This window comes from Balaenoptera borealis (assembly GCF_965194805.1).
Source record: "Balaenoptera borealis genome assembly, chromosome: 12".
In the NCBI taxonomy this organism is placed as follows: Eukaryota; Metazoa; Chordata; class Mammalia; order Artiodactyla; family Balaenopteridae; genus Balaenoptera; species Balaenoptera borealis.
The window spans coordinates 70,417,216-70,432,798 of NC_138869.1; the positions used below are offsets into that span (position 1 = coordinate 70,417,216).

General features: G+C 52.5%; 2 protein-coding genes across 14 annotated transcripts; both read left to right on the plus strand.

Annotated features, from left to right (window-relative positions):
• The first annotated feature begins 906 nt into the window (after positions 1–906).
• Positions 907–12,644, plus strand: FANCE (FA complementation group E). 11 transcript variants are annotated; one of them, XR_014232192.1, is made up of 10 exons: positions 907–1,374; positions 3,873–4,497; positions 5,084–5,128; positions 5,454–5,522; positions 5,820–5,963; positions 6,379–6,502; positions 6,728–6,806; positions 8,171–8,233; positions 9,472–9,597; positions 11,143–11,849. XR_014232192.1 is itself a non-coding variant. In XM_082345084.1 (10 exons), the coding sequence occupies exons 1-10, from the start codon at positions 1,127–1,129 to the stop codon at positions 11,148–11,150; spliced, it is 1,530 nt and encodes a 509-aa protein (XP_082201210.1). In that variant the 5' UTR covers positions 907–1,126; the 3' UTR covers positions 11,151–11,849. The 11 variants fall into 11 exon arrangements, 9 of the variants coding, with proteins under 9 accessions (XP_082201210.1, XP_082201211.1, XP_082201214.1 ...); XR_014232193.1 differs by having other exon boundaries at positions 11,148–11,849; XM_082345084.1 differs by having other exon boundaries at positions 8,167–8,233; positions 11,148–11,849.
• Positions 12,645–13,047: 403 nt separating this feature from the next.
• Positions 13,048–15,583, plus strand: RPL10A (ribosomal protein L10a). Of its 3 annotated transcripts, XM_082345150.1 has the most exons (6): positions 13,083–13,140; positions 13,488–13,562; positions 13,638–13,718; positions 14,072–14,220; positions 14,930–15,102; positions 15,380–15,583. In XM_082345150.1, the coding sequence occupies exons 1-6, from the start codon at positions 13,136–13,138 to the stop codon at positions 15,548–15,550; spliced, it is 654 nt and encodes a 217-aa protein (XP_082201276.1). In that variant the 5' UTR covers positions 13,083–13,135; the 3' UTR covers positions 15,551–15,583. The 3 variants fall into 3 exon arrangements, with proteins under 3 accessions (XP_082201277.1, XP_082201276.1, XP_082201278.1); XM_082345151.1 differs by lacking the exon at positions 13,638–13,718 and having other exon boundaries at positions 13,048–13,140; XM_082345152.1 differs by lacking the exon at positions 13,083–13,140 and having other exon boundaries at positions 13,482–13,562; positions 13,638–13,980.

Below are 15,583 nucleotides of genomic sequence, written 5' to 3' on the forward strand. Positions count from 1 at the left end.
TACCTCACTCTATCTCCCTTCCCTACTATGTCCTTGAAAGCACTTATCACAAGCAAACATTCTATTGTTCACTTAGTTGTCTGTCTCTCCTCAATTGAGGGTCAGCAACAATGAGGGCAAAGGCCTTTATTTTGTTCCCTGCATCCTGAGCCCTAGGTGCTCAGTAAAGATTTATTGATTGAGTGGATGTGTCCATGGCAGCAGAAGCTGGGAGGTTGGAAATACAAGCTGACACCCAAAGGAGGGTTTATGGAGCGCTGTGGGGCTCTTCTCCCCTCTGCCTTTATTCCTATCCTCTGCTATGGTCCCTCCCTTCTCTGGAAGCCTGCCTCCTCCAGCAGATTTCCTTAAACCAAAACCCTGGGAAGTGGAGGCACTCTTGGTCCCTTATAAACAACCAGAGCAAGGCCACTTCTTGATCTTAGGGAGGAAGTTTACAGGAATGCCTTTGGCCATATAGATGGCATTAGGTTTTACTGCGACTCCATTCTTGGGTATATTAGTAGATCAAACATTTCTGGAGAGGACTGAAACCCGAATGATGGCAGTTGACTGCCTGTGGAAGAGGTGACGTTATGGTAAATTATGATCAAATCCTATGGCAAAGCCCATGATCTATAAGCAACCTGGGCGTCAGCTAAAATTAAATAATACTTGGATCCTGAAGTACAACCAACAGGATCCCTGATATCCATTCCGTACGCCCGCCCCCTCACTTACTTCAGCGATTGGTGGAGGAAGGAAGGTTAGGGTCAGCCGCAGAGGACCCGCTCCTACGCCTACCCCCGCCCCATTCTATCTCTTGCATGACCCCGCCCACAAACCTATTTCCTTGTGGCCCCGCCCCCACTCTGGTCCCGCCCCGTCAGCAGATCTGCACTCGGCCTTAGCCCCGCCTCCCTACTGCTATCCTCCTCCTTGCCCCTTCCGGCCTGCCCTTGTGCCCAGCCCCAGCCGCACTTCCCCGTTCCTTTCCTTCCTGACATCTCTAATCTCGCGCTCTGGCGGGGTGCGAGTCCGAGAGCCTCCCCGAACGCTGAGGAGGGAATGTGGCGCGCGCGGGAAGGGGCCGGCCGCAGCATCAGGGCCGGCGCTGTCGTCCACCTCCCTTTCCCTGGTCCCGGGCATGGAGGCCCCAGAGGCGGCACCGGCTCAGGCTGAGGGCGCGGAGCCGGCGCCCTGGGCGCACCTAGAGGCCCCCGCCCGCCTCCTGCTGCAGGCGCTGCAGGCGGGGCCCGACGGGGCGCGGCGCGGCTTGGGAGTGCTGCGGGCTCTGAGCGGCCGCGGCGGGGAGCCCTTCGGCTGGGACCGCGTCTTCGAGGCGCTGTGCCGGGAGGAGCCCGTCGTGGAGGGCCCGGACTGTCGCCTGGAGCTGTAAGTCGTCCGCCCGCGTTCCTCCTGCCCTGCTGGTCGCGGCGGCCGCTGGCGTAGCTCGGGGCGCCGCCCGTCATCCTCCACGGTGGTGTGAGGCAGGGGCTGGCGCTACCCACTTCTCTAGATGAGAAGACCGAGGCACGGAGAGGTGAAATACTTTCCCCGAGAGCGGGTCCCTGCCGTGCGCCCTGTGAGGAGGGGCCTCCGGCAGACCCTCATAGCGTAGGTACTGGGTGCAGTGCTGCCTACCTAGACGGAAGACACCTGCCCTCGGTTGGGTGTAAATGAATAATTATAAGTCAGTGGATTCTAATTAATTTTAATCACACACTTCCATCTCTAAAAAACTCGATCTCTTACCTCCAGTATAGGTCAAGAGTAGACGTGTGTTAAAATACGTACATTGTCAAGTATACATAAATAGAAAATTTTAAAATTTTTATTTATTTATGGCTGTGTTGGGTCTTCGTTGCTGCACGTGGGCTCTCTCTAGTTGCGGAGAGCGGGGTCTACGCTTCATTGCAGTGCGCGGGCTTCTCATTGCGGTGGCTTCTCTTGTTGCGGAGCACGGGCTCTAGGCGTGCAGGCTTCAGTAGTTGTGGCATGCGGGCTCAGGAGTTGTGGCGCATGGGCTCTAGAGCACAGGCTCAGGAGTTGTGGCGCACGGGCTTAGTTGCTCCGCGGCATGTGGGATCTTCCCGGACCAGGGATGGAACCCGTGTCCCCTGCGTTGGCAGGCGGACTCCTAACCACTGCGCTACCAGGGAAGTCCCCATAAATAGAAGTTTAAAACGTGGTAAATGACAATAAACATCTGATCATGCTGGCTTTATATTATCAGTTTTTCAAAGCATAATATACAGTTTAGGGCAAGATCGCTTACCTTAAAGATGGTGTTCTAGTCTTTTGGGTGACTTTGAACTTTTTTCCCCCTCTTTATGTGGCTAAGAATCCCTACTAGGAGCAGAAGTGTCGGCTCTGCCATTTTTAAATTAGGTTGTGCTTCCCTTACTGGTAGTCAGTTTCTTTTCTGACATCCTTGTAAGCCATGTGTCCATTTTGTGAGGGTTCGTTTTGTTAAGAAAGATAATACAGCATCCATAGATGCACTTAACTATCTAGTTAAGTAAATACAGAAAGTAACGGAGTGAGGTGCCACCTTCAGCCTCTAGGGGGCTGAAGAGCAGGCCTCCCACTCTCCTTGACTACCCCTCCCTAAGAATTGGGCTGGACACTGGAATATGGAGGGCCAATCCATATTTTAAATATTTGTAATACTTAACTTTTTATGTTTTAGATAAATAGAAATAGAAGTTCTATTATTTTCTTCCCACACTCCATCTTGAATTTCTTTCAAGAGAATGGTCAAGAGAATTTTCTGAACCCACAAATTGGACGCTCTAGAAATGTTTACCCAATGGTCTGGCTCTTTCTGGACAGAGTAAGGGGAATGGAACTTAACCTGCGGTCCCTGGATAGAACTGTACTGCAGTATAATTGTTTTCTTTTGTAATCCTATGTATTTTATGCATTTAACCCTCTTATTCTGATAAGGGGGTCCATGCACAAAAATGGTAAAAGTCCTTGGAGTACGCTCTTCCCCACTTCTCTACTCCCAGTATCCTCCACCACAAATTGAAGATCTTTTTAACTTTTACTCTAGTTTTCTCTCTCATTTAGTGTTTTTTCTCCACACACAAAAATAAAAGGTTTCATTCCTCTCTCATATATCCCAAGTGCCTCTGTGTGTGATGACAAACAGCCCCACAAAGTCAGGTATACAGAGGTGCAGAGGCGTGATGGGTGGTGGGCTAGATGCACTCATGACCTGCTTGCCACTCCAGCAAGCCTCAGGTCACATAGCATCTGCATTCATGCCTTTGTCACGTTACAGATGGCTACTTTGCTCTGTCCACAGCAGTCTTGCTGATCTGTGAACACTTATTCTCAGAGATTTAACTCAGTCAATAAATGTGCACCAAGTGCCTGCTTTAGGCTGGTGTTGTGCTGGGTACTGGGACACAGAGGAGAGACACAGCTTCTGCCTCTCAGGAACTCAGTTCAGTGAAAGGAACATCAGAGCTGGACAGATGTGACCCTGTGAGTTCCAGGGGACTGCCAAGGGGGGCACAGGGCTGCAGGCTAAGCATTGCTCAGTATTCTGGAGTATTATTTTTACGTAAAGTTTGGGAAAGGGCTTTTTTTTTTTTTTTTTTTTACATAAAACAAGCATGGATCTATTATAGGGTAGGTTTCAACGTGAATTTTTGAGCTGAAATAGGAGATGTCGAAGAACAGGGCCTAGTGTAGTGTAGAATAGATGCTCACTTGTTGAATGATTTCCATGCTGTCCCCTCCTCCATCCATACTGACTCGCAGGTACTGCCCACCAGCGCCCCCGTCTGTCCGGTGCCATCTAGCCTCTAGCTCTACCCAGTCTGCCCTATGTTCCTTTCAGCAAGACACTCTTAACTGCTTGTTCTCCCTCTGCTACCCAGGAAACCACTGCTGCTGCGATTGCCCCCGTTATGCCAGAGGAACCTGATGTCCCTGCTGATGGCTGTTTGGCCGTCGCTGCCTGAAAGCAGTCTCCTCCCTGTGCTGCAGATTGTGCAGCGGGATCCAAGCCCCGACCCTGATCCCTGGCTCCGGGCCCTTGGGGAATTTCTGCGAAGGGATCTGGGTGTTGGGGTCTCCATTGAGGGAGCGTCCCCGCTGTCTAAAAGGTGCCAGAGACAGCTCCGAGGCCTGTGTAGGCAGCTGGGCCAAGGGGGCAGGAAGTTGAAGTTGCCCCAGGCTCCAGATCCTGAAGGGAAAGAAGAGCAGGAGGAGGTCGAGGACTCCCAGCGGCCTGGGAAACGCAGAAAGGAACGGGAGGAGGAGCCTGCCAGTCCTGAGGGGGGGAGGGCCCCCAAAAGGCTCCGGTGTTTGGAAAAGGAAGAAGAAGAAAGTCATGAGGAAAAGAGACCTGAACATGAAACTTTGGAATCCCTGGCCGGTGGAGGAGGTGCATCATCCATTAAGAACCAGCCTGCTTTGGGGCCTAAGCCCAGTGAGGCTGGTCAGAGTCTAGAGGATGCTGAGGGCCTACCTGAGAGTTTGGAGTTGCCCAGAGCTATCCAGGTACTTAGGGGGAGGAGGCTGCTTTAGAGTGATTCTTCAGGAATGGGGGGTTTATACAGGGCAGAAACCTGTTGGGATACTGTGTCCCACTTGGGATGACTGTAGTCCGTGGAGCAAGGGGAAGGAGGTGGGGTTGAGGGAATGCAGTTTCTGCTCCACGGATTCTGAGGAGGGGGTGGGGACGGGAGTTACTGGAGGTGGGAGCCCTTGACCTAATGATCAATAGTGTGAGGTTAAGGGTACCACGGAAGAGGAAAGGCTCTGGAGCTACCCCTGCCACCCATCTTATGGGAATGGGGGAATCATGCCAGCATCCAGCCTGTCCTCCCAGCCCAAGGCCTGGGTCTGCCCCCATTAGGATGGATACAGAGAAGACAAGTCTGCTCAGTTGGGCTTATGTAGGTCTTGTCTAGTTTGAGTTCTTAAGCACTTTGCAAGGTTTAGGCTTCATGTTCTGGCTCTCTTGAATCATCTTTGCCCGCCAGCGCCCACTGACCTGGGGCCTTCTCAGAGAGGGGGCTGGGTCTAGGTTGGGGGCCATGCTGCGTGGGTGGGGACATGGCAGTGACTGGGCTCTCCTCTGCAGGAACAAGTTCCCAGGCTGCAGCAGCTGCTCAAGACCCTCGGGAAGGTGACTGGCCTTACTCTGCTACCCATAACCCTTCTTCCGCCCCCTGCCTGGACCCCAGCTGTGCCCAGGGAAGCCCCAGTGCAGTGAGGCACAGGCTGTTTGGGTGAGGGGGTTGGAATGAAGGTCTGAGGACAGTCCCTGCAAAGGCTCTTCTTGGTCCAAGTATGTTGTCTAACCTGAGACAGGTTCTAACTCCAGGCAAGTTCCTCTCCTCTAGTAGCACCTTCTGGGGTCCTTAGCCACCCGCTCTGCCAATTGAAGGGGTGGCCTCAGTGACTTGTCACTGAGGGCTCTGCAGGTCCTAACATGGCATTTGCCTTCCCAGGGGTTGGAAGGGCTGGAGGGCACCCCACCAGTTGAGCTGCAGCTTCTCCACGAATGCAGTCCTGGCCAGGTAAGTCCAGAAAAACCGCCTGGCCCTGAGGACACGGTCCCTCTCTCCATTTAAGTTTGTGTTTCCCTGCCTCATGTAGGAATTTGGGGAGGGGATTTTGTTGGGTGTTTTGGTCTCAGGGGCAGGGGTGACCCTCAGTGGTTTCTTTTAGCCCTTGGTTCCTCCCCGTAGGGCAGCTCTCCCCACCTTACCTTACCCTGGAGTGTCCTGGCCCCGCCCCTTCTGCTGCCCGGTTGGATTGAGACAGCCCAGCAGAGACAGGCTGAGTGTCCCGGTGTCCTCCCTCCTCCTTGGCAGGTGGACCTGGTGTGTGCCCAGCTGCAGCTCCCGCAGCTCTCGGACACAGGTCTCCTGCAGCTCTGCACCTGGCTGCTGGCCCTTTCACCAGACCTCAGCCTCAGCAATGCTACTGTGCTGACCAGGAGCCTCTTCCTTGGACGGGTAGGTGCGCTGGGACGCACGTGGCGTGCCAGGGACAGTGAGGGAGAGAGTCTGAACCCTCAGCAGGGTGGGAGAGGGGGTTCCCAGCCTTGCATGCATCTGCTTGTCTGGGGAGCCTGGGGCAAGGGAAGGGCATAGCCCCCTAGGCCATCTACCCACGTGGCATCTAACTCCTCCCTCTTGGGCCCCAGATCCTTACAGAGTGGAAGGGATTTGGGGTTTGGGATCAGGGATTTGGGAGCTGGGGAAGGGAGCTATGTGTCCTTTCCAATGAGTGGATCCATGTGAGTCCTAGATAAAAGAACTTTTTTTTTTCTCTGTACTGTAATGTGTGAGCCTCTGAAATACGTGTTCAGTAAACACTGATAGGAAGGAAGAAGAAAGAAATTAATATTTTCCTCCCTGTTGGCTGTAGATTCTCTCGCTGACTTCCTCAGCCTCCCGCTTGCTCACAACTGCCCTGACCTCCTTCTGTACTAAGTACACCTACGCCGTCTGCAGAGCCCTCCTTGGACCTGTGCTCCAAGCCCCAGGAACAGGTAATTCTGGAATGGGCCCCAGGCCTGGTAGCTCTGCTCTGTCTGTTCCCAGCACCCTTCACCCCCCGGGTGGCCCTGGCAGGAGCTGAGTTTTCAGTGAGTGAAGATACCTGTTGCTTCCCTGATGATGCCACCTGTAAAGGGCCAGGCATTTTGTTCCCTGCTAGCCCCATTCTCTGCTGCCAGCTTCTCCCAGACTTCTCCCCTCTGCTGTCGCCCACCCAGGTCCAGCTCAAACAGAGTTACTGTGTTGCCTGACAAAGGACGAGGCCCTGGAGCCGGACATGCAGGCTCTAATGCTGGGGTGAGTGTACAAGCTCCACGCTGGCCCCACCCGCACCTCCTCCCTCTGGCCAAACCTGCTCTTGGCATTCTGGACTTGGAGCCGGCTGGGTACCAGGCCCTGTGCCTGAAATACAGGCAGTGGCATAGCCAATGCCCCCTCTCGCTGTCCTGAGCCTGGCTTGTGCGTTCCCACCTGTGGGCCCCTGGAAGTTGCCATCCCATGCACCTTCCCAAGCCCAGGGTTTCAGTCTTCTGTGCCAGGTGCCCCCGGGAATGCGAAGAGGCTGGTGCTCCAGCTCTTGAGTTCTTGGCGTAGTTGGAACATGGCGTAGTGGTTCAGAGCACTGGCTCTGGAGTCAGACAGACATGGTTGCAGATCTCAACCTTGCCTTTTATTTAAATGTGTGAGTTTTAAACAGGTTATTCCATCTCTCTGCGCCTCTGTTTCCACGTATGAACTCTGTAGAGTTTTTCTAGATAGTAAATGTGATAATGCATATAATGACCTCGGCACAGTATTTGGCACCTAGTGAGTGCTCAAATATTGTTATTAAATTGGTGTTAAATTTGGGTATCAAAATTGGGGAGTCAAGATACAGACGTGTAGAAATAATGAGCAGGTGAGATCTCATTGGACACTAACGTGAAATATGAAATGCTAAGTATAATACGAGAAGGGGACAGTTGCAAAAATACTACCAGCCACCAGTTATTGAGCACTTTCTCTGTGCTTTAGATTTATTACTTCGTTAGTCTTCGTGCAATCCTGTGAGGTAAGTGCTGCGGCCACCTTAGAGATGGAAAAACTGAAGCTCAGAGAGGTTGAGGGAGGTGGCCAAAGGTCACACAGCCAGCAAGTGCAAAAGCCTGGGATCAAACCCAAGTCTGTGCACCCAAGAAGCCGCACCGTTTCCATGTGACATCCTGCTTTTCCAAACAAGCTGAGGACAGTAGGTGCAGCTGGAGTGGACCTCACCGTGGGCTGGGCTCCGCAGGGAGGTCTCGCCTTCTCTAGGAAGCCTCCTGTGTGTCATCTCACCCATCGTCATCCTCCTCTTCCCTGGGTCATCCTCCGCTTTCGAACTCAGGAGGCAATATCGACTCCTGGTTATTTTTCAGGGGACCTTTGTACCTCTCACTGCCAAATCCTTCATGTCAGGTCCCGGGGGTCTTGGGCTGTGGCCTTCCCAGCACTGAGTATGGGCTCTGCAGCAGTGGCTGCTAGATGGCCGCCAGCATCGGGGAGCTCTGACTACTTCCTCTGTTGGCTGGAGATCTTGGCTGTCCCCAGGGCCTTGCCCTGCCTTGGGGTAGGAGCAGTAGATACTCAGGCTCAGGTGGGAGGCTGAGCTTTCCTCACTGGGGCCTGTGCCTTGCAGACAGATCTTGGAGCTGCCCTGGAAGGAAGAGACTTTCTTGGTGTTGCAGTCACTCCTGGAGCGGCAGGTGAGCAGGCTGCCTTGGGGAAGAGTGGACAAAGAAGCGCTGCAGTGCTGTGGCTGGGTGTGCGGCTCCTGGGTGTCTGACCCCTTCAGTGATGGAGGGGCAAGCAGGATGACTGCCCTCCGGCAGGGTGCCCATGACAGTGGGAGGGTCCAGGGGCTTGAAAGGCCGGTAGCAGAGAGCTGACTGCACGGTGAATCCCAGCTCTGCCTCTTACTAGCTGTGTGGCCTTGGGGAGGGACTTTTTGATGTGTGTGTGTAAATTTAATTTATTTTTTAATTTAATTAATTTATTTTTTGGCCGCACTGCGTGGCATGTGGGATCCTAGTTCCCCGACCAGGGATTGAACCCGTGCCCCCTGGAGTGGAAGCGCGGAGTCCTAACCACTGGACTGCCAGGGACAGTGCCTAATTTATTTTTGAATAGGTAATAGATTCATATGTTCACAATTTTGAAGGTTTAAAATGATATAGTGAAAAAATTTCCCCCAGCCACCCAGATTCCCCTCCCCAGGGCTAATCAGTGTTACTAGTTGCAGGGGAACCCTCCCAGAGATGCTGTATATATACAAGGACACACGGTGAAATTTACTTTTCCCCTGCTTTTTACATAGATGGTAACACACCAAGCTCAGTGCTCTGCACTTTGCTTTTTTCATCTAACAGTACATTTCGGCAGTTTTTCCATATATCAGTACCTAAAATTCTGCGTCATTTGTTTATAACGTAGGTAGTTGACTTAACCTCTTTATGCCTCAGTTTCCTCATCTGCAAAAGGGGAGTGATGATAGCACCTACCACATAAAACTGGAGTGAGGTTTAAATGGTATAATTGGTGTAACGTGCTCAGAATGGTACCTAATGCATAATAAGTGTTTATTAAATTGTGACTATGAAGATCTGTTGTTATTATACTGCCAGTGCCCCCTTGGGACCTCACTCCTTTATATCTTCAACCACTAAGCCAGGCGAGGGATCCTTGCCCCCCATCTCCTAGTCTGAGCCTGTGCAACAGTGGCCACCATTATTTGAGACCTGTGTGCCAGGCTTTATGTGCATAATCTCATTTAATCCTTTTCACAGTCTTCAGAGTTTGACATCATGAGCCCCATTTTATAGATGTGGAAACTGAGTCTCAGTTAAGTGACCTGCCCAGGGTCACCTGGTTAGGAAGTGATGGAGTTGGGAGTTGAATCCAGGGCCCTTTCTTGTGCTACTGTCCGATCTCCTAACGTGTGCAGGTGGAGATGCCCTCTGAGAAGTTCAGTGTGTTGATGGAGAAACTCTGTAAAGAGGGGCCAGCAGCCACCACGTCCATGGCCTATGCCAAGCTCATGCTGACAGTGATAACCAAGTATCAGGCCAATGTGAGTATTGGTAGGGCCATGAGGGCTGCTTCTGCTGCTCTGAGCCTGCCATGAGGGTATATGTTTGCCAGGGAGAAAACCCTGAGTGTTAGCCTGGGAAACCACAAGTTCAAGCCCAAGACAGGGGAGTCAGACTGCTTAGGAGTTCATTCATCCAGCCAACACTGCTGTGGGCCAGATGCTATCTAGGGCATTAGGGAATCAACAGTGACCATATCACAGTTTCTGTCCTGGACTTGACCCTCTCCCCCAGTTAGTGAGAGGGGAGAGAGATGATAAATGGCTCATTGTAATATCTGGTAGGAGCCAGGTGAAAGGTATGCACAGGGCATTTGATGACAGAGGAAAAGGGGGCAACTAAACCTTGTTTGTGGTTGGGAGTTGGGACAGGCTTCCTGACTCTTAAAGGGTGAGTGGTAGTCAAGGGCAGAGATGAAGGAAAGGGCATTCCAGGCAAAAGAAACAGTGTAAGCACTGAATGTCCCAGGGGATCTGCAGGTACATCATTGTAGCTGAGGCCTAAAATCCCAAGAGTAGATGGCTGTAGGGGATGAAGTTAGAGAGCTAAAATACTGAGAGCTGATGCTTGTAGCCCCTGATATGTTCCAGGCATCGTTCTAAGCCCTTTGCATATGTTAACTCACTAGTTTATTCCAGGTGTTAGTCCTATGAGAAGATACTATTATTAGCTCCATTTTATAGGTGAGGAAATTGAGACGCAGGTTAAAGTAACTTGCCCAAGGTCACATTGCCAAGTCATGGTAGCATCTAATGGAGGGCCCTGTAGGTTATGGTGAGGAGCTTGGACTTTATCTTGAAGACCAGGTCTTCTCTTGGCTCTTAACCCTTTTCTTGGGATCACAGGCCTATTTGATGATTTGGTGAAAGGCATACATCCTCCCAGAAAAATGGAAATATGAATACACATCTTATGCACAATTTCAGGAGGCTCCTGGATCCTCTGAAGACCCTCTGTAGATCCTGGAAGGACCTCCAATATGAGGCATCAGAGGTTATCTCAGGGCCTTCAGCTGGAGTGACCTGATTAGATTTGTATTCTATAAAGAAACCTCTGGCCTTGGCAAGGAGTGGGGATTGGAGAGTGAAGGTACAGGGCAGAGATGGGTCAGGAGGTTGCAGCAACAGGTCAGGGAAGAGAGAGTGGCCCAGAAGGAATGTGTCAGCCACAGTGGAGTGTCTCTGAACCTCAGTTTCCTCATCTGTAAAATGGGAGGATTGTGAGGATTAAATGAAGTCATGCATATAAAGTGCTGCCACATAGTAAGCACCTAATAATTGTCAACTATTCTTAATATGGCTGACACAGTACGTTGTGCAGTTAGTATTTGACCCGAGGTCTACCTGAATCCAAACACCTTGCTTAATCATGGTGAGATAATGAGGATAGATTGGTCAGGGAGTCATCTCCTCCTATTGTCCTTGTGTCCTGGATTTCTCTCTTCTAACTAAACAGAGCCCAGGGGCAGAGGGGAGAGGGGAGGGATCAGCTGCTAGAGTCCAGATGTGATTCTTCCTTCTTTCCAGATCAGTGAGCCCCAGAGGCTGGGCCTGGCTGCAGCTCTGGAGCTCAATACCACTTTTCTGAGGAAGTCCCTGCAGGCCGCCCTGAGACATCTGGCCCCCTGACCATCCACCAAGGGACCACCCTCCCGGACCTCCCTCATCAGATTCCCGAAGGACACTTCTCTGCCCTGAGCACCTCACCCTGCCCCTTGCCTGGGGGTCAGGGCTGAGCCTGGCCATCCCAGGGGTCAACTGCCTCCCTGCTCCAGGCTGCAGAGAGGCCATCTGGGCCTCCCAGCCAGCAGGAAGGGTCTGGGGCTAAGGGGGCTGGGTGAGTTGTATTACCAAGAGCTGCTGAGCCTGGGCTGCCTCCTTGTCATTTCTACCTCAGGCTGTGGGGACAGACACTTTAAGATAGGCATCAGACTTCCTTGATGGTCCAGCGGTTAAGAGTCCGCACTTCCATTGCAGGGGAGAGGGTTGGATTCCTGGTTGGGGGAGTTCCGCATGCCGTGACATGTGGCCAAAACATAATAATAATAAATAAAATAGGAGTTAAGATAGGCCTCAATAGGGTCAAAGCAGACCCAGAGTGGACGACAGTGATGCTCCAGGAGCCCCGGGAGACCTGTATGCTTAGCACAAATCTCTTGTGCTCAAGTGTATGTTATGATCCTCTGTGTTGTTTCTGACTTGAATAATAATTTATCAGTGGTATTTCATAAAAAGCAGGAAGTTCAGTAATGTCTTATTAGAAGCAGTGCCTGCCTTCCTACTAACTCTGGGTGTTTGCTGAAAACTAACACATACCACCCCACCCCCACCCTGCTCAGTGACAGGGGCATCTTTTTCCAAGGGAAATGTTCTGTGAGGGGAAGGTGGTAGAGTTCTGTGGGCCAGATCATGTATGATACCACCCACCCCAGCCCTATCAGAGCTGTCTGTTGAGTAGGTGAGGCTGTGCATCCTGCACTGGGGAGGGAGGCTTGAGGGTGAGAGTGACTCAGCCTGGAGTTGGGGAAGACTTTTGGGCAGATGATGGCCTTTGAGGAGGGATCTGAAGGGCTCCTGGGATTACTGTGAGCAGAGAACAGGATAAGGCCTACTGGACAGGAAAGGCAGAAAGGGTGTGCAATACTGTGGGTTTGTGTGTTCTACAACTATATTCCCACAGCACTTAGCTAGGCACCTTGTTCATAGTAAACACTTAACCTGGGGACTTCCTTGGTGGTCCAGTGGGAAAGACTCAGGGCTCCGAATGCAGGGGGCCCGGGTTCGATCCCTGGGCAGGGAACTAGACCCCACATGCATGCTGCAACTAAGAGTTCGCATGCCGCAAATAAGATCACACATGCTGCAACTAAACATACCACAACGAAGATCCAGCGCAGCCAAAATAAATATTAAAACAAACAAAAAGATACTTATCCTGTAGATGTTACTGAGTCAACTATCAGGTGAAAGTTCATCACAGAACCTTACCCGCTCCTCCCCACCGCAGGCTCTGAGGCGCCAGGAAGAGAACTCATTTCCCTTCCCACAACTTCCTCAGAAGCCGTGAGCCCCCGTTAGAACCAGATGATGAGGGAGAGAGGTCAGGAGCAAAGCCTGCTTTTGAGAAGTGAAGCAGGTGCTAAGGTCAGGAGGAAGCGGCGCAGGAGGTTTAAGGGACAAACATGTCGGAATTGCACGCTCTCAGCGGCCGGCACGGGACGGCGCCCACGGGTGTGACTACTGCAGCTCACCGGCCTGGGCCCAGCCTCTTCCCTAAGGGCCTGGGGCAGCAGCTGGTGGCAACGGGCGCCCGAGACCGCCGCAGCTCAGGTGGTCTCCGCGCAGGTCTAGCGGTGCAACACGCGGCGGCCGCGGCGCCCCACCCCCGGCACTGAGCGACCCGACTGCTCTCAAGCGGGAAGCCGCGGGAACAAGGCATCTCTCGCGATAACCAGGTCCTATTTGAGCGCATGCGCGAAGTGAAGTTGTCTCTTTTCCGGTTCTCGCGGCGCCAGGGACTATGAGGTTAGTGGCGCTTCGAGTGCTATCCGCACTCATCCGCGCCTCCGGGTGCCCCCGTGGGGAGGGAGACACTACGGGCGGAATCGGGGGTCCTTGCCTATGCTTCGCCGCGGGGCATTTTTGCCAGGCTTCGGCCTACGGGCCTGGCGTTGAAGTTCGCGTGCCAAGGCCGGCCGCCAGTAGGGCCCCTCTTCCCCGGGGTTTGCATCTGGTCCAGATTGCTCCACTTAGCGTCCGGAATTCCCGGGGAGTATTCCGTGGACCATCCCCGAGCCTGAGCCTTCTGACACCCCAACGGATTGGTCCACTGCTCGCTGGTTCTGAGCGCTCGTCTTGCTTCTTTCTTACAGCAGCAAAGTCTCCCGAGACACCCTCTACGAGGCGGTGCGGGAAGTCCTGCACGGGAACCAGCGCAAGCGCCGGAAGTAAGCGCGGACTTCCACGGAGGGCTGCTTCGGGAAGCCGCGGAAGGTCCGTTAACTTTGTTACGCTTTTTTAAGGTTTTTGGAGACGGTGGAGCTTCAGATAAGCCTGAAGAACTATGACCCTCAGAAGGACAAACGCTTCTCGGGCACCGTCAGGTTGGCACCGTTCTAATCCCACCCAGCCCTCAGTGTCCCCATGCCTGTCTCCTCCCTTCAGGCTCTTGTTGAGCCCGAGGCGGCCAGGCACGTGCGGCACTGAAGTGCCTGGGTAGTTCAGACCCCCTGCTCCGGGCAGGCGTGGCTGGACGGACCCCCACCCTGGGTCTTAAAACAAGAGGGGAGGCGGGGGAGGCCTTGGCTGAGCCCGCCGGCTAGTTTGAGAAGCCAGACTAGCTGTTGGTGAATGCGGACGCTCTGGGTAAGGCTCAGTGCTGCAGCGGTCCCAGACCCCTTCACCTGCACTTGGGACCCAGGGCTGGGTGTGACCTATACTGTCCCCCAAAATGCAGGCTTAAGTCCACTCCCCGCCCCAAGTTTTCCGTGTGTGTTCTGGGGGACCAGCAGCATTGTGATGAGGCCAAGGCTGTGGATATCCCCCACATGGACATCGAGGCTCTGAAGAAACTCAACAAGAATAAGAAACTGGTCAAGAAGCTGGGTGAGTGTGCCTGGTGTGGTTCTTACCCGCCCACCCACCATGGTGTGGTTTTGTATGCGGGGTAGGGTGGAGGCAGTTCTCACTGGAGTGGTAGAACAGGGGTATTTCTGCCATTTGGATTTTAAAGTGATGATGGGGTAGAGTCATGACAGAAAGGATCTGCTGTGGTTGGTTAACTTGAGTGGTATTTTTTAGCCACGTGAAAATTCTGTTTTGCTTTGAGGACTGGATTTAATAAGGGAAGAAGGCCAGGCAGTGGTTCTTTTCTAAGCAAGCGAGAACTGTCACATTGATGATAGGTCAGGTGTTGGTACATTCTGAATTGAAATTTCTACCTAAAGCTCCCACTATTTCATTTTAACCTTTAGGTTATGTGATTTGAGCATTTTACAGATAAGTAGGTTCCCCAGTTGTCGTGTAGCTAAAAAGGCAGGATTTGAAACCAGGCAGTCTTAACTAGCGTGAGCATTTTCCATTGCAAGATGGGTTGTTAGTCAGCCTGGACTCCTGCTACCGGGTTTCATGTGAATGTTGGGCCAGTAAAAGTCCAGAGGATGGAGATAATACTGGAACGGGGAGAGGATTAAAAAGACTCGGTAGCTGGGGAAGGGGTAGAGTGCTGGTTAGAGGCCACTTCTGCGGTTGTCTCATAGCCTTGTTTAGAGGTGTCTTCAGGGGCCAGGTCCTAACGGCTTCCTACCTTTACCAGCCAAGAAGTATGATGCCTTTTTGGCTTCAGAGTCTCTGATCAAGCAGATCCCACGAATCCTGGGCCCAGGCCTGAATAAGGCCGGCAAGTTCCCTTCCTTGCTGACCCACAATGAGAACATGGTGGCCAAAGTTGATGAAGTGAAGTCCACAATCAAGTTCCAGATGAAGAAGGTGAGACGGTCTAGCCGCTTGCATAGGCTGAACAGTGGTGAAGTTGACCCACGTTCTCCAAGGGGGAGCTCTGGTTTGCATTTCTGTGGATACTTAGGACTTGTGACAGTCACCTAACAGGATTGAAGCTTTTCTCTGGTCTTGGTCTGGGGCCAGAGCACTGCTCATTAGGTCACTGGAGGTCATAGGGATGGGCCATCTGGCTTGTAGATGGGCCCACTCTCCACATTCTCTTGAATCTAGCCACCAACCTGATTTGACCTTCCTCTCCCCACAGGTGCTGTGTCTGGCAGTGGCTGTTGGCCACGTGAAAATGACAGATGACGAGCTTGTGTACAACATCCACTTAGCTGTCAACTTCCTGGTGTCGTTGCTCAAGAAAAATTGGCAGAACGTTCGGGCTTTGTACATTAAGAGCACCATGGGCAAGCCCCAGCGCCTGTACTAAGGCACAGCTTAATAAACAATACTCCCACCATTA

What these genes read in the sequence shown, in the direction of transcription:
- RPL10A (XM_082345150.1), top strand. An exon ending in AACCAGCGCAAGCGCCGGAA is followed by an intron (nt 13,563 to 13,637) that starts GTAAGCGCGGAC and finishes CGCTTTTTTAAG; the next exon opens with GTTTTTGGAGACGGTGGAGC. An exon ending in GAAACTGGTCAAGAAGCTGG is followed by an intron (nt 14,221 to 14,929) that starts GTGAGTGTGCCT and finishes TACCTTTACCAG; the next exon opens with CCAAGAAGTATGATGCCTTT.
- FANCE (XM_082345080.1), top strand. Translation starts at nt 1,127, where the DNA reads ATGGAGGCCCCAGAGGCGGCACCGGCTCAGGCTGAGGGCGCGGAGCCG. An exon ending in ATGCAGGCTCTAATGCTGGG is followed by an intron (nt 6,807 to 8,166) that starts GTGAGTGTACAA and finishes TGTGCCTTGCAG; the next exon opens with ACAGATCTTGGAGCTGCCCT. An exon ending in TAACCAAGTATCAGGCCAAT is followed by an intron (nt 9,598 to 11,142) that starts GTGAGTATTGGT and finishes CCTTCTTTCCAG; the next exon opens with ATCAGTGAGCCCCAGAGGCT.